General features: G+C 50.7%; 1 protein-coding gene across 3 annotated transcripts; it reads left to right on the top strand.

Moving 5' to 3' along the window:
* Nucleotides 1–1,156: 1,156 nt before the first annotated feature.
* SLC25A44 (solute carrier family 25 member 44) lies at nucleotides 1,157–22,696 on the top strand. 3 transcript variants are annotated; one of them, XM_003821070.5, is made up of 4 exons: nucleotides 1,157–1,491; nucleotides 7,065–7,702; nucleotides 17,786–17,913; nucleotides 20,139–22,696. In XM_003821070.5, exons 2-4 carry the CDS (start codon nucleotides 7,078–7,080, stop codon nucleotides 20,328–20,330), a joined length of 945 nt encoding a protein of 314 aa, XP_003821118.1. In that variant the 5' UTR covers nucleotides 1,157–1,491; nucleotides 7,065–7,077; the 3' UTR covers nucleotides 20,331–22,696. The 3 variants fall into 3 exon arrangements, with proteins under 3 accessions (XP_003821118.1, XP_034793353.1, XP_054969154.1); XM_034937462.3 differs by having other exon boundaries at nucleotides 1,188–1,491; nucleotides 17,762–17,913; XM_055113179.2 differs by having other exon boundaries at nucleotides 1,210–1,491; nucleotides 17,837–17,913.
* The last annotated feature ends 33 nt before the right edge of the window (nucleotides 22,697–22,729 follow it).

The following is a 22,729-nucleotide window of genomic DNA, read 5'->3' as shown; positions in this document are numbered from 1 at the left end:
GCGAAAGTACTAAAAATCTCTGATAAGCAGAAATAATAGTGTAAACTGTTTCTCTCTTTCTCCTCTCTCTCTCTCTGCCTCGGCTGCCAGGCAGGAAAGGGCCCCCTGTCCAGTGGACACGTGACCCATGTGGCCTTACCTATCATTGGAGATGGCTCACACTCCTTATCCTGCCCCTTTGTCTCGTATCCAATAAATATCAGCGCAGCCTGGCATTCGGGGCCACTACCGGTCTCCGCGTCTTGGTGGTAGTGGTCCCCCGGGCCCAGCGGTCTTTTCTTTTATCTCTTTGTCTTGTGTCTTTATTTCTACACTCTCTCGTCTCCGCACACGAGGAGAAAACCCACTAACCCTGTCATTTTTCTCCACCTTAATGTCATTTTTCTCCACCTTCAGGTTGTCCCCCATTCCTGCAGTTTTTTGAGTTCCCAAACTTCAAAATTGGCTATGTATCCTCAGTGATTCCTGCTGCATGTTGTCCTCTACTATTTTGGCTCTATAAATAATGAGAAATGTGGCAAGCGCAGTGGCTCACGCCTGTCATCCCACCGCTTCGGGAGACTGAGTCCGCAGCATCGCTTGAGCCCAGGAGTTCAGGTTACAATGAGCTATGATCTTGCCACTGCACTACAGCCTGGGCGATAGAGTAGTATTTTGACTCTAAAAAACAAAAAAGAGGAAAGAAGAAAAAGTTATACAAAAATCACACATTAGATTTGTTCTTTTTTTTTTCTTTTTGAGACAGTCTCGCTCTGTCGCCGTCCAGTGGCACGATCTCGGCTCACTACAACCTCCGGGTTCAAGCGATTCTCGTGCCTCAGCCACCCGGCTAGCTGGGATTACAGGCGCGCGCCATTACTCCCGGCTAATTTATTTCGTATTTTTAGCGGAGACGGGGTTTCGCCAAGGCGGCCAGGCTGGTCTCGAACTTCTGACTTCAGGTGATCCGTCCGACTCGGCGTCCCAGAATTCTGAGATTACAGGCGTGAGCCACCGTGCCCGGCCTTGATTTGAATATAAAGGTTCCAACACTCCCAAACACAAGGTGACCCCATTTACAACTGGATCTTCAATAAGCGTCTGGTGATTCAATTTCCGCCAATTAGAAAGAGCCCAACCAGAACACGCAGGCGCCTTAACGCTGAGGGCATAACGAAGGTAAAGAAGGCGTGGCTACTGCCCAAATCCAAGATGGCTACCAGGAGGCCGTCAGTTCTCGGAAGTGCGGCACATCCTCGCTCCTGGGAGGCTCAAAGGCTCAAACGCCATTGGCAGAATCCCCGACAGCTCATCCTCCGCCCCCTGCAGGGGGCGGTAATGACAGAGTCCTAATTTCCGGTTCCGGCAGTACCGGTAGCCCAGTCGAGATGGAGGAAGATGCGACCGGCAGACGGCATTCGCTGGGAACGACGGATAGACTGGGGGCTGCGGCCTAGAGGTCCGGGCTTGGAGTTCGCCTCAGACGCGGTGGAGCCGCCGGAGTCTGAGAAGGTAAGAAGCCGCCGGCTTGAGGTCCCTGACAACTAAGGTCTCTGAGGATCTGCACTTGTCAGGGAGGCAAAGGATGCCTGGGGTGCCAGGCTGCGGTACCATGCAGTTTTGGGAATGAAGGACAACTGCGGTGAGGCGTCTCTTCCTGGCAGAGGAGCGTGAGATTCGCTGACAGCGAAGAAGCACGGCAAGGGGCATGTTCGAAGACCCAGAGTTGGGTGTGCGGGGGCCAGGACAGAGGCTGCATAAAGGGGGTGTCCCACGGAGTATCTTGAGAGGATTGTCATGTGGTGTCTGTGATGAGGGATCACGTGGGTACCTATGGAAGACCAAAGGAAAGCTGGGTGGGAATCTCACCATGTCCAAGGTAGGGAGGAGATGATCTCGAAGGAGGGTTCGGAGGCATCCCCAGGCATTCCCCTAGGGAAATGTATATTCAGTAGGACAGGTGGGCAAGCATGTACATATATTCACGTTCATGTGGTAGATAGCTCCCAGGATGCAGATGCAATAGGGAGAACAGAAGGAATGGAGGATGTTGGTCTCTATTCCCTGTTTCCAGCTGAGAAATGGGGACCCATGGGTGTCTTGTCAGGAGTTGTAGAAGATGATTTGATTTGAAAAGATCTGATTATTATAAAAGTTTGGTTCTTATTCAGCAGGTCTAGGGTGCACCCTGAAATTCTGTATTTCTAACAGGCTCCCACGTGATGTCCATGATGCCAGTCTGTGGACCACCTTGGGTGGCAAGGACTTAGAGCATCACTGTCCAGTAGAACTTTCTGTAATGATAATGCTTTGCTGTTAACAAAATGCCTTCACAATTCTTAACTCACATGAGTTGTACTACAGCTCTATTTTTTTTTTTTTTTTTTTTTTTTTTTGAGACAGAGTCTCGCTCTGTTGCCCAGGCTGGAGGGCAGTGGCGCAATCTCGGCTCACTGCAAGCTCCGCCTTCCGGGTTCACACCATTCTCCTGCCTCAGCCTTCCGGTTAGCTGGGACTACAGGCGCCCACCACCACGCCCAGCTAATTTTTTGTATTTTTAGTAGAGACGGGGTTTCACCGTGTTAGCCAGGATGGTCTCGATCTCCTGACCTCGTGGTCCGCCCGCCTTGGCCTCCCAAAGTGTTGGGATTATAGGCCCGGCCTCACCTCAGTTCTCGGAAGGTCAGCCCATCCTCGCTCCTGGGAGGCTCAAAGGCTCAAATGCCATTGGTGGAATCGCTGACAGCTCATCCTCCGTCCCCCGCAGGGGGCGGTAATAACAGAGTCCAAATTTCCGGTTCCGGCAGTACCGGGAGCCGAGTGGAGATGGAGGAAGATGCGACCAGCGGACGGCATTCGCTGGGAACAACGGATAGTCTGGGGGTTGCATATCATATACAGCATTGATAGGCTTTATTAGCCCGATTCAACAGACAAGGAAACTGAATTTCAGTGAAGTGACTTGGTTCCAGTCTTACACTACTGAGTAATGGAAGTGAAACTCAACATGGATCTCCTGATTGCTGGTGTTCTTTCCGTTGTATGACCTTGCCTTCTAGGTGACACTACCTTCTCTCGAGCCAGAATCTTATCCCAGAACCTAGTGAATAGTCAGTCCCATGTGAATTTTCTGGTACAAGGAGAGTAGAGGTGGAGAGGAGGCATATGCCCCTGGGCCTATTTGTCCCTTTCCATTGGTAGGGTCAGTAGTGAGAGCTCTGCCTCTAACATTTCACTTGATTACTTCAGGACAAAGTGCTCACTAATTCTGCGTCACCTGTTAGGTCCCTTGAGGAAGCACGTCAACATTTGTGCCTGAGCAGTGTTAAAAAGTGGAAGAAAATCCGGAATTGGAGCCATGCACATGAGGGTCTGAGAAAGAGCCCTAAAGAAGTTGGGCTGACTAAGTTGGGAGAAGGGAAGGCTGGAGGAACTTTGCATACAGGTATCTGCAAAGAGGATTTTTTCAGAGGGTAAAACAAGAAGAATGGGATTGATATTTCCGCAGGAAGTTTGGAAGTTATGTAACAGAGCAGGTTGAGATCCTACCTTTTAGGAGCAGCCTGCCCCTTTTGAAGGGGTAAAGGGAGTGGGTGCAGTGCCCTCTCTTCTGTTGTAGTGGCTTATCCCTCTAAGGCATGACCCTTGGGTAGGGGTTACCTGCCTCGGAAAGTCCCCACTTCCTTGTGGGAGTTTAAAATAGATTGGCATATGTGAGAGATGGAGACAAGGTGGGAAATCAGATCCTGTCTTAGGATTTCTCATCAGGAGATGCTGATACTTGGTGTTTCAGCTTGATAAATTGAGAAGGTGCCATGAAACCAGGTCCTGGAACAGAATCCCTGGTTGCTCTGTCTTTTAGCTGCTCTGACCCTCTGCCCTGCAGAGCATGCATTTTGCATGTGCCTGGCAGGAGGCCCTCCTGCTTGAGCCCTGCTGTATTTGTCTGTGTTGACAATGTGACTGCCAGCCATTAAGCTTGGTCAGTCCACAGACACACTAGGAAAGCAGAGGCAGCTCTTGGTTTCTCTGGAACAGAGCTGCAAGAAGTCTCTGGGCATCTGCATGGCCAGGAGCTTATGCTTAACTGTTGAGTGACCTGCAGCCATAAGGGCATTAATTCTGCCTTCCAGAGGTGGGAATGACTTGGCTTTAAACAGTGATTTGTGTGAGAATTCTTCAAATCCCATAAGGTAGAAGGCATGGTGGAGTAGAGGAGAAATCTTGGCTCATATCTGCCTCTTCCATTGACCAGCTGTGTGACCTTGGGCCTGTTACTTTTAACCTACCTGACCCTCCATTTCCTCATTTATCAGAAGTGTCTAACTGTACACAAGTTAAACTGTAAGGATTACATGAGGTAGTAGTCAATCCTGGTGTTTCTCTGTATCTTCTCACTTCTCACTGGTGTTGGAAATATGATCTTGCGACCCTAGATGGCAGCCACTCTGGGGCAGAAGAGACAGTGACCACCTTTTGAAGAGCTCAAAGGAGAATATTGCCCCACAGGGCTTAGTGGGTCCCCCAGGCTGAGGCTGGGGAGGAGGGCCACCTTTGCCTACAGCAAGTGGCATATCATTGTTCTGGGGTTCTCTTGACGGCAGAACTTTGCCTCTAGCTCATTTTCCACAGCCTAGATTTTCCAATCTTGCCAATCCAGTTGACTTCTGTCTTCTCATTTCCAAGCCATTGTTCTCTCTCTTTCACTATCTACATGGATTATCCTTCATTCAAACTGCTTTGTCCCGGCCGGGCACGGTGGCTCATGCCTGTAATCCTAGCACTTTGGGAAGCCAAGGCGGGTGGATCACGAGGTCAGGAGATCGAGACCATCCTGGCTAACATGGTGAAACCCTGTCTCTACTAAAATTAAAAAAATTAGCCGGGCGTGGTGGCAGGCGCCTGTAGTCCCAGCTACTTGGGAGGCTGAGGCAGGAGAATGGCATGAACCCGGGAGGTGGAGCTTGCAGTGGGCGGAGATTGCGCCACTGCACTCCAGCCTGGGCGACAGAGCGAGACTCCGTCTGAAAAAAAAAACTGCTTTGTCCTGTAGGAATCCTGTGCGGGTTATATGCACCTCCCTCAATCCTTACCTTGAAGCTAAGGTTTCCCCTCAGCTCTCAAGTACTCAGTTTGCACTGCAGGTAGTCCCTATTTTAACGAAAGTTATACGGTCCAGCTCAGGGAATCCTGAAAAGCTGCCCTTGCTTCCATGGTAATCAAAAGGCAGTTCTCAGGGAATAAAAGCTACCTGAAGCCTGAGTTGGGACCTTTGGCTGGGGAAGGTGGTTGAGGATGTTCTCTGATTAGATGCTTGGCATGAGGTTTGCTACTGGAACTGCTAGTGTAGAATGTTTCAGCCCCCTAGAGTTGTCCCTGTGATGTGGCTACCTCCTTTCTCTGGGATTTCTCTTAAAGTCTGGGGAGCCCCTGCTTCTCATTTCCTGGAATTTATCTTCCCAGTCTCCCTTTCTGGCTGAAAATTTCTAGTATCTTACAGAACAGCGGTGGGATACACTGGAGCACATCATATTACCACTAAGTATGTCTAATAAATGATGTCCTCTGATTTGACATTTCCTAAATGTGAAGCTCCTGATTTTATACAATTTTGAAATTAGTAAGCTTGTTAGTTTTGTTTGAAATTCTAGGCATTGGATACACTTAACATGAGGGCTACATGTGCATCAACATACTCTGGTTTCCTTCCCTCCGTATCTTTTTTTTTTTGAGATGGAGTCTCACTGTCTCCTAGGCTGGAGTGCAGTGGTGTGACCATGGCTCACTGCAGCCCCAACCTTCCGGGCTCAGGTGATCCTCCCACCTCAGCCACCCAAGTAGCTGGGACCACAGGTGCATGCCACCATGCCTGGCTAACTTATTTTTATATATTGTAGAGACGGAGTCTCCCTATGTTGCCTAGGCTGACCTTGAGCTCTTGGGCTCAGGTGATCCTCCCACCTTGGCCTCCCAAAGTGTTGGGATTATAGGCGTGAGCCACTGTGTCCAGCCTTTTCCTCTGTATCTTGTATCCATTCCCCAGAGCGATACTGTGTATCCTTGAACAGACGGTTTCTTGAAGTCAGAGTCTATCTCCTCTGTCACTTCTCCCCCTTCATTATCTAAGACTGAGGTTGTGGTTTATATGCTTAGAGTTGAAAGCATGGGGTCCAACATGTTCTGTACTCTGTAGTTTCCCAGACTCTCCAGGGAAACTACTTATCTCTCAGGTGGTTCTTTTCTGTTTTTCTCAGAGCGAGTTATCTAATAACTGAAGAGGACTCTGCCCTTTGGCCTGTTCCTGACTTTCTAACTCCTTTTGCTGGAGGAAGGGGAGGTTGAGGGGGGTGCCCTGTGGTGTGAAAGCCCCACTTGCCCTCTCCTCTATACTTTCTTCCAATGCAGACGGGAGAAAGTATCATAAATGTAGTGACTGTGGGTCAGGGGAGCTCTGAGAGGCCAGCACAGGAAACCAGAAACAAAATGAGTCAGTTCGTAGGTGGCGATCAGAGGCACCCTGCTGAGGGTGCAAGGCCATAGGTGATGCCTCCTCAGTAGGCCCAGGAGCATCAAAACGGGAACAGTCCCGTTCAGCCTTCAGGAGCCTCCCAAATGTCACTTAGTGATGTCCCATTCACCTGCTTAAAGGCCCTGCATCCTGCCAGGTAGTTGGTTTGTCCATAGCATCCTGAGCTCTGCTTGGGTGAGCCGGACAAAAAGAATGATTCCTGGCCAGAGTAGTGATACCAGGGCCCAGACAGAGGCAGAGAGTCCGGATAGAAGATCCTGTAAGCTGGGGTAGGGAGCTGAGGAGGCCATGGAGCCAGGGGAATCATTGAAGTGAGGGACAATTTCTGGAGGAGGGAAACTGAGTAAGGAAGGCCTGGCCAAGGACCGAGAAGGGGATCTATGAAAGAAGACTCAAGTGGGGATTGACAGAGCCAGATTGGGTGGAGTCCAAGCTTTGGGCAGGTGAGTGTCCAGGAGATGAGGGCTGAGAATGGGCCTTCAGAGCCCAGCCAGAAGGGGAAAGCACAAAGCTCCACCCTCCTTCTTCACATCCCTCCATGCTGCTCAAATCCCAGGTCTTCAGGCACCATGGAGGACAAACGCAACATCCAGATCATCGAGTGGGAACACCTGGACAAGAAGAAGTTCTACGTGTTTGGTGTGGCAATGACAATGATGATCCGTGTCAGTGTCTACCCATTCACCCTCATCCGCACCCGGTTGCAAGTTCAGAAGGGGAAGAGCCTCTACCATGGGACCTTCGATGCCTTCATCAAGATCCTGCGAGCAGATGGTATCACTGGCCTCTACCGAGGGTTCCTGGTCAATACCTTCACCCTCATCTCTGGCCAGTGTTACGTCACCACTTATGAGCTCACCCGGAAGTTTGTAGCTGACTACAGCCAGAGTAACACAGTCAAATCACTGGTGGCTGGTGGCTCAGCCTCCCTTGTGGCCCAGAGCATCACAGTGCCCATTGATGTAGTCTCCCAGCACCTGATGATGCAACGCAAGGGTGAGAAAATGGGCCGCTTTCAGGTGCGGGGGAACCCAGAGGGACAAGGGGTAGTTGCCTTTGGCCAAACCAAGGACATCATCAGGCAGATCCTGCAGGCTGATGGACTTCGCGGCTTCTATCGAGGCTATGTGGCTTCACTGCTTACCTATATCCCAAACAGTGCTGTCTGGTGGCCCTTCTATCACTTCTATGCAGGTAAGCAGGGGCCAGGACAGTGGGGGAGGAAGGTGGGATTTCTAATGGGGCTGAGATACTGTTGCTTTGTGCATGTTAGAGTGGAGGTGAGATTTAATGGGGGAATGGGTCATTCACTCAGCAAATGTTTGAATCCAGGAGGATTTAAAGATGCATAAAACATGGTTTTTATACTTTCAAGGAGCTTCTAATGTAGTGAGGGAAGCAGACAGGTAAAAAGACTAGAACAGTGTGCAGCATACGCTCTGTGTGCTTTGGAGTCACTGGAACGTGGGGGAGGACAAAAGCCATGGGATGTTTAGGATTTGAAGATGAATCTGATGGGTAATAGTGAGCTTTTGACTTGGATGTTTTCCTCAGCATTTTTTTTTTTTTTTTTTTTTTGAGATGGAGTCTCACTCTGTCACCTAGGCTGGAGTGCAGTGGTGAGATCTTGGCTCACTGCAACCCCCACCTCCCGGGTTCAAGCGATTCTTGTGCTTCAGCCTCCCGAGTAGCTGGGACTATAGGCGTTTGCCACCATGGCTGGCTAACTTTTGTATTTTTAGTAGAGATGGGGTTTCACCATGTTGGTCAGGCTGGTCTTGAGCTCCTGACCTCGTGATCTGCCCGCCTCGGCCTCCCAAAGTGCTGGGATTACAGGAGTGAGACACCAGCCCCTCAGCATTTTAAATTCAAGGTGTGATATAACCTTGAACCTCTCCACTCCTGTAATGTATCTTTGTTCATAAGACATTTTACTTTTTAAGTATTTCCTATTTCCTAGAAATGGGGTTACTGAGTCAAAGATAACATTTTTGAGGGCTTCCATAAACATACTGCCAGATTGCCTTCTCAAAGGGCAGGGTGCATTGTTGAAGAGCAGGACTTGAGTGTGCCTGCTACCCTGGGACATCCACCCACAGCTTTGAGTAACCATGAAATTCCCGTTAGGGCAGCCTATGTTTGCAGCCTCCCTAATCCCTGCTGTTGGCTCCCAACCCTTGGTAGTGGGCATTCTGTCCCACCCCATTGGAAACTTCTGACCAAAATTTTGATGCCTTCTTAACCTGTAGTGATTTTGTTTCTGTGGCTCTGTACTTTCCTGGTGCTTCTTTTGTTTTTCTGATTATTGCTTCTTTCTTCTTCTTCTTCTTTCTGCTTTCTTCTTCTTCCTTCTTCCTCCTCCTCTTCTTCTTCTTCGTTTCTTCTTCCTTTTTTCTTTCTTCTTCCTTCTTTTTCTTCTTTCTTCTTCTTTTTTTGCTAGCTCTATTACTTCTATTTAGCACAATGTTTCCTCTGGGGTATTTGTTAAAAGTCAGGTTCCTGGACTCTACCCTGACCCTTTAATGTTAAAAAAGCTTCCCAGGAAATGTGAGCATTTTCTCTGGAGTCTGTCTTTAGCCTTCTCTCCTCACTTGACTGCATTTACAATTAGAGCTGCATTTTTCTGACGTGTCCATCATCTCTACTTCCATTCTCAGACTAGCCTGTCGAGAGTTCTGGACAGACATTCTGACTATAGGACTTCTCCATCTACATGCATCAACTTATGTCTAAAACTTTCTTCAATTAACTAGTCTTCATCCCAAGCTGGCTCTCTTTTCTGACTTTTTCTGACTTACTTTCATCAGTCAGTGGCCTTGTTATTCTTCAGTTCACTGAGACTGAAGTCTTGGGGATTGTGCTTGACCACTCCTTCTTTCTTGTCCCCATGTCTAGTCCTGGTAACTCTAGAATTTCTCTCCCAACTTTCTCTTCATTCCTGCTGCCTTCCCTGGAAACCATGCCTCTGTTACCTTCCTCCCAGACTGCTGCATCAGCTTTCTAGCTGTTCCCTCCTGAGTTCTCTTCCTTCCCGTCCATCACATACATCTCTAATGGACTGACCTTTTCAACTCGCGTTGTCATGTTCAGTGGCTTCCACTGCTTACTGAATAAAATCCAAACTCTTCAGCCTGGCTTCAGCCTCCCTTCACAGTGAAATCTCTTGCTTCTCCCCTAGGTATAGGCAGTCTGTGCTGTAGCCTGGGCAGGTAGTGCACAATTCCTCAACCATACATCACCTCTCCTATCACTGTGTTTTGTTCCTGCCACCCTTCTACCTAGATGCCTCCCAGGTTTGCTTACCCCTGGCGCAATCATGACTTACCTTAAGTGCTCCTTATTGCCTCCTCTTCCTTCCTCTCCATGTAACCCTTAAACCCAGAAGTGATCTTTCCCCTTTTTCATCCCCATGACATTGAATCTTTCTTAAGGCAGTTATACATTTGCCTTGATGTGATTTGTGTGTGCCCTATCTCTTCTGCTACGTGGAAAGGTTCTTGGAAGGGGGAGGAAACTAACATTTATTGAATGCCCATGTGTGCCAGGGCTCTGTGTGAGGGCTTGTATATCTCATAATTCCAATCTCACAATAACCCTGCGATGTAAGTGGTCTATAAGAACAGGGATCATGTCCGTTTCTGTTCACTATTGTACCTCCCAACACCTAGCTCAGGGTCTGGTGAAACTTAATTGCTCAGTAAATATTTTTTGAATTAATAGACTGGTTCTTGCTACTCCTTTTTGCTTAAAATCTGCCAGTGGTTCCTTACCGGCATCTAGAATAAAATCAGTTTTCCTTTCCATGGTCTATACATCTCTATTGATCTGACTCCTGTCTGCTTTTCCAGCCCCACCTTGTGCCACTCTGCTCTTCCTCACTGCTCTTCCCTCAGTTCCTGGTATACATCAGGCTCTGTTCTTGCCTCAAGGCCTTTGCAGATACTCTTCTCTGCCCGGACACCCTTTCCCCTGTTCTTTATGTGGTTGGCTCCTTCTCATGCTTCAGGCTTCAGCTTACATGTCACCTTTGTGAAAAGGACTTTATTCTATTGGAAAGAGGGCTCTTTCTGTTTTATATTTCAGCACCTTGTTTCCTTCTTAGTACTTGTCATAATTTGCAGTTATTTTACCCCCAACTCCCAGCTCCTTAGTTAGAATATAAATTCCATGAAGGCATCTCCCTGTCCATGTCTCTGTTCTATGTCTGGTACTTATCATGGTGCCTGGCATCTATTATTAAGTAAATACTCATTTATATCATTAAATACTTGTCCAGAGTCAAGCCAGTCTTAGCCAAGTGGGACTTAAACCAAGTCAGCCTGAGTTCATCTTTTGCCTGGTAGATAAGAGATTCTTAAATGTTTCTTGAATGACTAATGGAGAAAAATGAAAGATGTGGAGTCCCTCCCTCCCTCCCTCCCTTCCTTCCTTCTTTCATTCTCTTTCCTTTTTTTTTTTTTTTTTTTTTGAGACAGAGTCTCACTCTGTTGCCTAGGCTGGAGTGCAGTGGCGCGATCTCGGCTCACTGCAAGCCCTGCCTCCTGGGTTCACGCCGTTTTCCTGCCTCAGCCTCCCGAGTAGCTGGGACTACAGGTACATGCCACCATGCCCAGCTAAGTTTTTTGTATTTTTAGTAGAGACGGGGTTTCACCGTGTTAACCAAGATGGTCTTGATCTCCTGACCTCGTGATCCGCCCGCCTCGGCCTCCTGAAGTGCAGGGATTACAGGCATGAGCCACCGCGCCTGGCCCTTCTTCTTTTTTTTTTTTTTGAGATGGAGTTTTGCTCTTGTTGCCCAAACTGGAGTACAATGGCATGATCCCGGCTCACTGCAACCTCCACCTCCCAGGTTCAAGCGATTCTCCTGCCTCAGCCTCCCGAGTAGCTGGGATTACAGGCATGAGCCACCACGCCCGGCTAATTTTGTTTTTTTAGTAGAGATGGGGTTTCTCCATGTTGGCCAGACTGGTCTCAAACTCCCAACCTCAGGTGATCCACCTGCCTCGGCCTCCCAAAGTGCTGGGATTACAGGCATGAGCCACCGTGCCCTGTCTGACATGGAGTTATTTCTACCACTTTCTTGCTTTTGTGTTTCATCTTCTCCCCAAGCCCCAGGAAAATGGCATATGTGCATGATTAAAATTGGAATCTGGATCCTGTTGTAGCTTACAGGCCTGGAGGCCAGAATAGACAGGCCCAAGGAGGCAGGCAGCGCCAGTCCACATGCTACAGTTGGTTTTTTTGTTTGTTTCAAACGGAGTTTCACTGTTGTTGCCCAGGCTGGAGTGCAATGGCATGATCTTGGCTCACTGCAACCTTCACCTCCCAGGTTCAAGCAAATCTCCTGCCTCAGCCTACTGAGTAGCTGGGATTACAGGCGCCTGCTGCCACACCCGGCAAATTTTTTGTATTTTTAGTAGAGATGGGGTTTCACCATGTTGGCCAGGCTGGTCTTGAACTCCTGACCTCAGGTGATCCACCTGCCTCAGCCTTCGAAAAGTGTGAGCCACCATGCCCGGTCCAGATGCTACAGTTTAATGATTGCAAAATGCCTTTTTCTTGGGAGAAACAGGATACCAGTGAGGCTGAGCCACCAGTTCACTTTGTTTCTGTTTGTATGCTGATTCTGGGGAAGAGAGTATATAAGAACTGGGGGAGAGGTGGTTCTGGTGAGGTTTAGGGAATTCTGCCATCCCAGCTGAGACTTGGAAGCTCTCACTTCTGCCCTGCCAGCCTCCACCTCCCTACTTCTCCCTGGCCACAAACTACTAAAACTAGGAGCATGAGGAAAAAAAATTTTTTTTTTTTGAGATGGAGTTTCGCTCTTGTTGCCCAGGCTGGAATGCAATGGTGTGATCTTGGCTCACCGCAACCTCCACCTCCCGGGTTCAAGCGATTCTCCTGCCTCAGCCTCCCGAGTAGCTGGGATTATAGGCATGCGCCATCACACCTGGCTAATTTTGTATTTTTAGTAGAGACGGGGTTTTTCCATGTTGGTCAGACTGGTCTTGAACTCCCGACCTCAGGTGATCGCCCGCCTCTGCCTCCCAGAGTGCTGGGATTACAGGCGTGAGCCACCGCGCCTGGCCGAGGAAAAAATTCTTAAAAGGTATGATAACTGAACTATAGAAGAGAAAACCCTAAGTGACTTACCTCTTGGATCTCATATGCTGTTCCTTCCCTTACTCATACTGTTCCAGGGTGCTGGGCTTGGCTGCCCCTCGAACACTTGCTGTATGCTTGTCCTCAGGGCCCTTGCATAGGATGTTATCCCTTGCCTTGAAAGCTCTGTCTACAGATCCATGTGGCTTGCACTGTCTCCTTCAGGTCTTTGCTCAGACTTCACCTTCTTGGAATGGGCTTTCATCCTTTATCCCTGAGAGGTCTCAGAAAATAAAAAATAAAATGGCAACCCCTTCCCTTCCACTGTTGGCCTCCCTATCTCCCTTTCCTGCTTTATTTTTATCTATAGCACATACCTGCTGACATAGCTGTGTATTTTGCTTTTTATTTGTTTATTATCTCTTCACACTAGAATATAAATTTCCTAAGCACAGGAATTTGAGGCTCTTTTATTTACTGTTAAATCCTCAGGATCCAGGATGACCAGCTCATGGTAGTCACTCAATAAATCTTTGTTGAATAAACGAATGAACATGTTGTCTTTCACCTTCAGAGAGAGTAAAAAGAAAATTCAATTGCAGGTAGACTTCTCAGTGGTACTGGGATGGGTTAACCTGGGTACCATTCTATCTTCATTAGCATTTTGAAAGATGAATTTTCTTTCTTGATATAGGCTGGAGAAAAGTGCTTATTGTAAGATGTGACTTTCTATTTTAATATTGTTTTTATTTTTTAAAACATGCACATGTTTCAAAATTCAAAAGTTAAGAAAGGGTATGTAGTATGCAACGAAAAGGCTCCTTACCCACCTGGTTCCCTTCTGTAAAGACAGTCAGTGTCACTAGCTTTTATTTCATTTTTAATTTTTTTTTTTTTTTTTTTTTTTTGAGATGGAGTCTTGCTCTGTCGCCTAGGCTGGAGTGCAGTGACGAGATCTCAGCTCATGCAGCCTCTGCCTCCCAGGTTCAAGTGATTCTCCTGCCTCAGCCTCCCGAATAGCTGGGATTACAGGTGTGCACCACCACGTCCGGTTAATTTTTGTATTTTTGGTAGAGACGGGGTTTCACCATGTTGGTCAGGCTAGTCTCAAATTCCTGACCTCAGGTGATCTGCCCACCTCTGCCTCCCAAAGTGCTGGGATTACAGGCGTGAGCCACCACATCCAGCTTTAATTTTTCTTTGAGACAGGGTCTTACTCTGATGCCCAGGCTGCAGTACAGTGGCATGATCATGGCTCACTGCAGCCTCTACTTCCAGGACTCAGGTGATCCTCCCACCTCAGCCTTCCAAGTTGCTGGGACTACAGGCCCGCACCACCATGCCCGGCTAATTTTTATATTTTTGGTAGAGGAGGGGTTTCACCATGTTGTCCAGTCTGGTTGCAAACTCCTGGGCTCAGGTGATCCACCCATCTTGGCCTCCCAAAGTGCTAGGATTACAGGCTTGAGCCACCACTGTCTGGCCATGTCACTGGTTTTTAATGTATCCTACCAGAGTTACTCAATGCATATAGAAGCAAATATTTAGTGTGTGCTTTTCTAGCCTATGAGTTGGGAGGAACAGGGCAAGAGGCATAAGGCTTTTACATCAGGAAGGATTTTCTGCCCATCAGATGAAAGGAGTCAGCAAGCAAATTTTGAAATCTCCCTCTCCAAGGAATCTTGTCCTGTTTAAATGGATGATGTTGGCCAGGTCCAGTGGCTCCCACCTGTAATTCCAACACTTTGGGAGGCTGAGGTGGGAGAATTGCTTGAGTCCAGGAGTTCAAGACCAGCCTGCGCAACATAGTGAGACTCTCTATACAAAACTTTTTTTTTTTTTTTTTTTGAGACAGAGTCTTGCTCTGTCGCTCAGGCTGGAGTGCAGTGGCGCGATCTTGGCTCACTGCAAACTCCGCCTCCCAGGTTCATGCCATTCTCCTGCCTCAGCCTCCTGAGTAGCTGGGACTACAGGCGCCTGCCACCATGCCCAGCTAATTTTCTTTGTATTTTTAGTAGAGACGGGGTTTCACCATGTTAGCCAGGATGGTCTTGATCTCCTGACCTCATGATCTGCCCGCCTTGGCCTCCCAAAGTGCTGGGATTACAGGCGTGAGCCGCCGCGCCCGGCACTACAAAACATTTTTTAAAAAATTAGCTAGGCATGGTAGCACAAGCCTATAGACCCAACTACTGGGGATGCTGAGGTGGGAGGATTGCTTGAGCCCAGGAGATTGAGGCTGCAGTGAGCCATGATCATGCCATTGCACTCCAACCTATGTGACACAGAGAGACCCTGTCTCAAAAGAAAAAAAATCAATCAAAATAAATGGGTGATATCACCAAGATGACTCCTGGAAAGGGCCTGAGACTTAATAGTTTTTTTTTTTTTTTTAATTTATTTATTTTTATTGATCATTCTTGGGTGTTTCTCACAGAGGGGGATTTGGCAGGGTCATAGGACAACAGTGGAGGGAGGGTCAGCAGATAAACAAGTGAACAAAGGTCTCTGGTTTTCCTATGCAGAGGACCCTGCGGCCTTCAGCAGTGTTTGTGTCCCTGGGTACTCGAGATTAGGGAGTGGTGATGACTCTTAACAAGCATGCTGCCTTCAAGCATCTGTTTAACAAAGCACATCTTGCACCACCCTTAATCCATTTAACCCTGAGTGGACACAGCACATGTTTCAGAGAGCACAGAGTTGGGGGTAAGGTCACCGATCAACAGGATCACAAGGCAGAAGAATTTTTCCTAGTACAGAACAAAATGAAAAGTCTCCCGTGTCTACCTCCCTCTACACAGACATGGCAACCATCCGATCTCTCAATCCCTTCCCCGCCTTTCCCCCGCTTCTATTCCACAAAACCGCCATTGTCATCATGGCCCATTCCCAATGAGCTGCCGGGTACACCTCCCAGACGGGGCGGTGGCCGGGCAGAGGGGCTCCTCACCTCCCAGTAGGGGCGGCCGGGCAGAGGCGCCCCTCATCTCCCAGACCGGGCGGCTGGCCGGGCGGGGGGCTGACCCCCCCACCTCCCTCCCAGACGGGGCGGCTGGCCAGGCAGAGGGGCTCCTCACTTCCCAGTAGGGGCGGCCGGGCAGAGGCGCCCCTCACCTCCCGGACGGGGCGGCTGGCCGGGCGGGGGGCTGACCCCCCCACCTCCTTCCCGGACAGGGCGGCTGGCCAGGCGGGGGGCTGACCCCCCAACCTCCCTCCCGGATGGGGCAGCTGGCCGGGCGGGGGGCTGACCCCCCCACCTCCTTCCCGGACCGGGCGGCTGGCCGGGCAGAGGGGCTCCTCACTTCCCAGTAGGGGCGGCCGGGCAGAGGCGCCCCTCACCTCCCGGACGGGGCGGCTGGCCGGGCGGGGGGCTGACCCCCCCACCTCCCTCCTGGTCGGGGCGGTTGGCCTGGCGGGGGGCTGACCCCCCAACCTCCTTCCCGGATGGGGCGGCTGGCCGGGCAGAGGGGCTCCTCACTTCCCAGTAGGGGTGGCCGGGCAGAGGCGCCCCTCACCTCCCGGACGGGGTGGCTGGCCGGACAGGGGGCTGACCCCCCCACCTCCCTCCCGGATGGGGCGGCTGGCCGGGCAGAGGGGCTCCTCACTTCCCAGTAGGGGCGGCCGGGCAGAGGCGCCCCTCACCTCCCGGACGGGGCGGCTGGCCGGGCGGGGGGCTGACCCCCCCCCACCTCCCTCCCGGTCGGGGCGGCTGGCCTGGCGGGGGGCTGACCCCCCCACCTCCCTCCCGGACGGGGCAACTGGCCGGGCAGGGGGCTGACTCCCCCACCTCCCTCCCGGATGGGGCGGCTGGCCAGGCAGGGGGCTGACCCCCCCCACCTCCCTCCCGGACGGGGTGGCTGGCCGGGCGGGGGGCTGACCCCCCCCACCTCCTTCCCGGACGGGGCGGCTGGCTGGGCAGAGGGGCTCCTCACTTCCCAGTAGGGGCGGCCAGGCAGAGGCGCCCCTCACCTCCCAGACGGGGCGGCTGGCCGGGCAGGGGGCTGACCCCCCCCACCTCCCTCCCAGACGGGGCGGCTGGCCAGGCGGGGGGCTGACCCCCCCCACCTCCCTCCCGGACGGGGCGGCTGGCCGGGCGGGGGGCTGACCCCCCCCACCTCCCTCCCGGACGGGGCGGCTGGCCGGGCGGGGGGCTGACCCTCCCACCTCCCTCCCGGACGGGGCGGCTGGCCTGGTGGGGGCTGACCCCCACCTCCCTCCTGGATGGGGTGGCTGCCGGGCAGAGACGCTCCTCACTTCCCAGGCGGGGTGGCTGCCGGGCGGAGGGGCTCCTCACTTCTCATATGGGGTGGTTGCCAGGCGGAGGGTCTCCTCACTTCTCAGACGGGGCGGCTGGGCAGAGACGCTCCTCACCTCCCAGACGGGGTCGCGGCCGGGTAGAGGCGCTCCTCACTTCCCAGACGGGGTGGCGGGGCAGAGGCGCTCCCCACATCTCAGACGATGGGCGGCTGGGCAGAGACGCTCCTCACTTCCTAGATGGGATGGTGGCCGGGAAGAGGCGCTCCTCACTTCCTAGATGGGATGGCGGCCAGGCAGAGATGCTCCTCACTTTCCAGACTGGGTAGCCAGGCAGAGGGGCTCCTCACGTCCCAGATGATGGGCAGCCAGGCAGAGACGCTCCTCACTTCCCAGACGGGGTGGCGGCCGGGCAGAGGCTGCAATCTCGGCACTTTGGGAGGCCAAGGCAGGCGGCATGCTTCGCCGGGTGGTCAGAGCTATTCGCCCATAGTCCGTAGCCCAGAGCCGGGGCTGCTCGGCTCTCCGTCCCGGGGGGCCGGGGCCGGGCTGGAGGCGTGCGAGCCTCTCACCGCCGCCTCCCAGCGCAGCCACCAGAGCCGCCGCCGCCGCCGCCGCCTCCCTCCATGGCTGCGGCGCCGCCACCCGAGAACATACTTTAAACTCTTAACACCTTAATTACAAGTTAAACCAACACTACTATCATCAGTCAACATGTGACTATTAGTTAAATCTAAACAGGAATTCTCCCGACTTAATAGTTTTTTGAAGGAAGCAGAGAAAATAAAAGATAGGACTTAGGTGGCGAAGGGTGGAGGGTTTGTCTGGGTTGGGAAAGCCACCTGGTAGAAGCAGCAAGCACAGTGAGGGCAGACCGGTGGTGCTTTGTGTCTTTAGCCATTGTCTTTCCCTGGATTCCAGAGCAGCTCTCCTACCTGTGTCCTAAGGAGTGCCCTCACATTGTCTTTCAAGCTGTCTCGGGGCCCCTGGCTGCAGCCACTGCCTCCATCCTCACCAATCCCATGGATGTCATACGAACCCGTGTGCAGGTAAGACTGACCACTTCCCTCACCCTCCTCCTGGAGAAGCCATTAGAAGCATGACCTTCAAGCCCTCCAGTGTTGCCCTGACCTCTTTGTGTCCTGGCCCTCTAGTCCAGTCAGTCTTCTCCTGAACATCTAAGCCCCTTCTGTGTGCTTAGCATCTGCAGAAGCCAGCCCACAGCCAGGCACAGTGGCTCACGCCTGTAATCCCAACATTTTGGGAGGCCGAAGCGGGCAGATCACCTGAGCCCAGGAGTTCGAGTCCAGCCTGGCCAACATGGTGAAACCCTGTCTCTACTAAAAATAAAAAATTAGCTGAGTGTGTTGGCATGCGCCTGTAGTCCCAGCTACTCGGGAGGCTGAGGCAGGAGAATCACTCGAACCCAGAGGTGTAGGTTGCATTGAGCCGAGATCACGCCACTGCACTCCAGCCTGGGTGACAGAGTGAGACTTTGTCTCAAAAAAAATAAATAAATAAAAGAAGCCCGCCCAGCACTTAAAGTACCTGGAATGCTTCTCACTCTGTCTGCTACCTTGCATACCTCTCCTCCATCACATGCCCATGCCTCCAGGAAATCTTACTGGTTTCTTCCAGCCTTTACTGGAGTCCTATTCCATAGCCTATTAGCATAGCCTATCAACGACTCTTTCCTTTACCTTGCAGGTTTGTGGTTATAAGAAATATCGATTTCAGTTAATTCATAAGTCTGTCTGGTTTTTCCAGTAGGCCATAAGTTCTCTGTGGATTATGAGAGTGACTTAAATAGGTTTCACAGATTTTATGGTGTGGATGCAGCAAAACCCTGACAAAGCCCATAGTAATGGTTGTCTTCAGTCAGCTTAAAGACAGTTACACAGCACCTAGACCAGGGAAATAGAATCTGAATGATGATATGTAATATGCAAATAGTAGGTGTTGCCATATAAAGTTTTATGTCTGATTTGAGGTGGAGAATCAAAGTTGTACAAGAGAATGAAGTCACTGGGTTATGGTGAGGGGAGGAGGGAAGGAAGATAACCTTAACAGGTTGGAGATAAAATCAGCTTCCCTAGTACCAGGATGTTGGGAAGCAGATAAGTAACAAATATAGGTATTTTTGTTCCTAGGAAAGAATGCCCCCTCATTTGAAAATGAATACACTGGCATCTGGTTATTTGCAAATAATAAAGTGCACAGGGTCAGTCCTCATTCTTTCCTGAGCCTTGTTCTGGGCGTTCTAGGAGGAGATCCAAGGGAAAGGACAGTTCTCTACTTTGAGGAGCTTCCAGGCTGGAAAGACCCAGAGGCATAGGTGAAAAAGTCCTTGACATGGCTGTGGAAAAAGTGGAAGGGTTAGGGAAGCAGAGACGGTCACATGAGAGAGTATTGGAGAGGAAGAAGGGAGTGCGGAGGAGGGTGCTGAAGGAGGTAGGGCGGAAGCGGGGGATGTTCTTAGCCATGGCTGGGATACCTTGTGAAGGTCATATCATATAAGGGGAGGTATGAACAAGGAGTGAGTCTGTCCTGTATTGGCCGAGGGGCTGAGGAGTGGTTTCTAAAGGTGTAGTTTAGGGGTTGGGGAGGGTGTGGGACTGTTGAGAAAGAAGAGAGAAGTGATTTCTGCTTGGCCAGGCTTTCAGTGTGATAGGGAAGATGCCTGTATTTGTTCATGGGGTGTGTGAGAGATGGCAGAGATGGAGAGGAAGGTTCCAGCTCTGGGGCTTCAAGGGATTGAAATGATCAGAATCAAAATCAGACTGGCAGAGCTGCAGAGGGTCTCAGAGAGGATTTAACCCAGCCTCCCTGAGACCAGAGAGCAGCATCTAGTCCGAAGACTCATAGCTACATAGATTATCTCATGATATCAATGATAGCTAACATTTATTGTACACTTAACTATCTGCCACCACTCTTGTTAGTATTTATGAATATTATTTTTTTTCTTGCTCATAACAACCTCGTGGTGCAGGTACTATTATCACTGTTTTATATTTGAGGAAATTGGGGCACAAAGAGTTAAGTAAATTACCCAAGGTTATGTTGTTAGTAGGTTGGGGAGCAGAATTCAAACTCAGGCAGTCAGGCACCAGGGCTCATACTAAATCACTGTGCTGTACCATCCCTCACAAGCAGAATCCACACCTTCCGACGTCGGAGTCTGGTTCTCCCCACTTTAGCCTAAGGCAGAGGGAGATTGAGCAGAGGGGCTCTGACTACAGACAATGGCCCTCCACTGTGTTGACTTTTCCAGGTTGAGGGCAAGAACTCCATCATCCTGACCTTCAGACAGCTGATGGCAGAAGAAGGGCCTTGGGGCCTCATGAAGGGCCTCTCGGCCAGAATCATCTCAGCCACACCTTCCACCATTGTCATTGTGGTGGGCTATGAGAGCCTCAAGAAACTCAGCCTCCGACCTGAGCTGGTGGACTCGAGACACTGGTAACCAGTGGTGGGGAGAGAAGCCTGCTGTTTTCCACACTACCGTGGGTCAGGGGCAGAGTGGAGAGGACAGCACCCTCTCCAGATGCTCCCACCACACACCCAGCCCTGCCCTGGGCCAAGTGGCCTATCTGGGATAGGGATAGAGACTTTGAACTGCTCTTGCTGAAGAGGCTCCACGCCTGGATCCCTTGCCCCCACTATTTAAAATTCTCTTCTGAGCTGGGCTCCCTCACTCAGTCCCTGTATTCGATACTGGCCTAAAGACCCCACCCCCCACCCTGCCAGCCCTTCTTCTGGCTTCCCCTTCCATCTGTGTCCCTGAGACCCTGAGAAGAGCTGTACATAGAGCTTGCTTACTACCACTGGTTCTTCCTCTTGGGCTTTCAGCCCAGACTCCAAGCAGCTGCTATCAACCCTCTCTCCCTTCATCTCTTAGCCTTGCTTATTTTTATTTTGGGACCGAGCTGCCCACTAGATGACTCTGCTTTTCCCTGCATTTGGGGCTAAGGTGCCAGGTACTTATTTGCACAGGGAGCAGGAGCAGCAAAAAATCTCTGGTTCTCCAGAGCACTCGTCCTCTCTTTGGAGGGGTTATTAGGTTGGGGAGAAATGTTGATACTTTTGTTTTGTGTGTGTGTGTGTGTGTGTGTGTGTGTGTGTGTGTGTGTGTGTTTTAACATCTGTGAACCAGGCTATTAGTCCTGCTAAAGCGCCAATCCTGCTGTCAGAGCTCACCCCCTTCCTAAGACAGGTAGAAAAATGTAATGTAGCTTTTTCCACAATCCAGTTCCCTGTCCCTTCAGTCTCAGGAGCCCTAGGAGAGTCTAAGCTGGGGCATCCCCTGGCCCAGAGGACTCCCGTGGTGGGCACAGTTCTAAGTGGATCAGGCTGTCTTGGGTGCACTGGACTTGGAGCACTACCTTGAGAAGTCAGGTTGAGAAAGTAGTTGATCTAGAAGGCAACAAGTGGGCGTGTGTTCCCCAGCACATTACCCAGGCCAGCAGAGCCAAACCTAGGAGAGGGCAGTGGGGAGATTCTCTGCCCCAGGCAGCCATGACATACACATAAATACCCCAATCACTCAGACTTACGGCAACAAGTGTTGTCTCACTATGGTGATCTCTAAGATCCACATCACTGGATGCGTAGTCATCCCAGTCATGGTACGCTGTGGAGGAATGCTGGAAGAACATAAAGAGCAGTTCAGAAAGTCACCCAATACCAGGACCACTGCATTTACCAGCCTGATACTGCCAAGATTATCTGATGCTCTCCTCAGGAGCTAGGAGAGGAGTGCTCCTTCCTCCCTACCGCTACTCTCCCCAAGCCTGTGTTGCAGGTAGAGAGGTGCAGCAAATAGAGAAGGCATGTCAAACCCTGCATTTCTACCTGAGACGTGTGACCTGGATGATCCTCCAAACCCTATTGGTCCCACCCCCTGGGAAAGGCCATGGTGCCAATTTGAAAGGTGCTAGCTACCTGAAGCCTTGATATTTCTTCATGGCTGCCGCACATTCTTCCACCTTGGCCAGAACAGGTTCTGAAAACCGCTTCTCTACCTTCACCACCACCACTGCCCATCTTGATCTCTTTGAGGGTTTTCCCATTTCACTTGATCTTATTTTTGTTTATCCCTTCCTGCACTTTGTCAAGAGAGTCCTCCAGTTTCTATCCAGGAATGTTCACATCCAAAGGGTTGGACCCACCGATCATTCTGAATCTTCCTGCCCCTCCTCACTGCTTAACCCTGAGAACCACAAATATAATGGAAGCAGTTCCCCCCACCCTCACCCCATCTCTTTAAGCTCATCCTAGCAAGACCTCTAGAGACCCTAGAGACTCGACTTTAGTCCTTCCCTGCCATGGCACAGTGGGGAAGGTGTCAATGGGGAGTGTCACGGACAGGAGGTAGGATCCTGCCGCTCGCGTCTTAGTGTTTCTCCCCCAAGACTTTCCTTCTGTTTTGTTGTCTTGTGCAGTGTTTTACAGCCCCTCTTGTGTTTTTCTTTATTTCTCGTACACACACGCAGTTTTAAGGGTGATGTGTGTATAATTAAAGGGACCCTTGGCCCATACTTTCCTAATTCTTTAGGGACTGGGATTGGGTTTGACTGAAATATGTTTTGGTGGGGATGGGACGGTGGACTTCCATTCTCCCTAAACTGGAGTTTTGGTCGGTAATCAAAACTAAAAGAAACCTCTGGGAGACTGGAAACCTGATTGGAGCACTGAAGAACAAGGGAATGAAAAGGCAGACTCTCTGAACGTTTGATGAAATGGACTCTTGTGAAAATTAACAGTGAATATTCACTGTTGCACTGTACGAAGTCTCAGAAATGTAATTAAAAGTTTTTATTGAGCCCCCGAGCTTTGGCTTGCGCGTATTTTTCCGGTCGCGGA

Source organism: Pan paniscus, chromosome 1 (genome assembly GCF_029289425.2).
Source record: "Pan paniscus chromosome 1, NHGRI_mPanPan1-v2.0_pri, whole genome shotgun sequence".
NCBI classification, from domain to species: domain Eukaryota; kingdom Metazoa; phylum Chordata; class Mammalia; order Primates; family Hominidae; genus Pan; species Pan paniscus.
Note: the sequence above shows the minus strand (reverse complement) of the source record. Positions and strands in the feature narration are given on the sequence as shown.

What these genes read in the sequence shown, in the direction of transcription:
- SLC25A44 (XM_034937462.3), top strand. Translation starts at nt 7,078, where the DNA reads ATGGAGGACAAACGCAACATCCAGATCATCGAGTGGGAACACCTGGAC. An exon ending in CTTCTATCACTTCTATGCAG is followed by an intron (nt 7,703 to 17,761) that starts GTAAGCAGGGGC and finishes TTGTGTCTTTAG; the next exon opens with CCATTGTCTTTCCCTGGATT. An exon ending in TCATACGAACCCGTGTGCAG is followed by an intron (nt 17,914 to 20,138) that starts GTAAGACTGACC and finishes TGACTTTTCCAG; the next exon opens with GTTGAGGGCAAGAACTCCAT.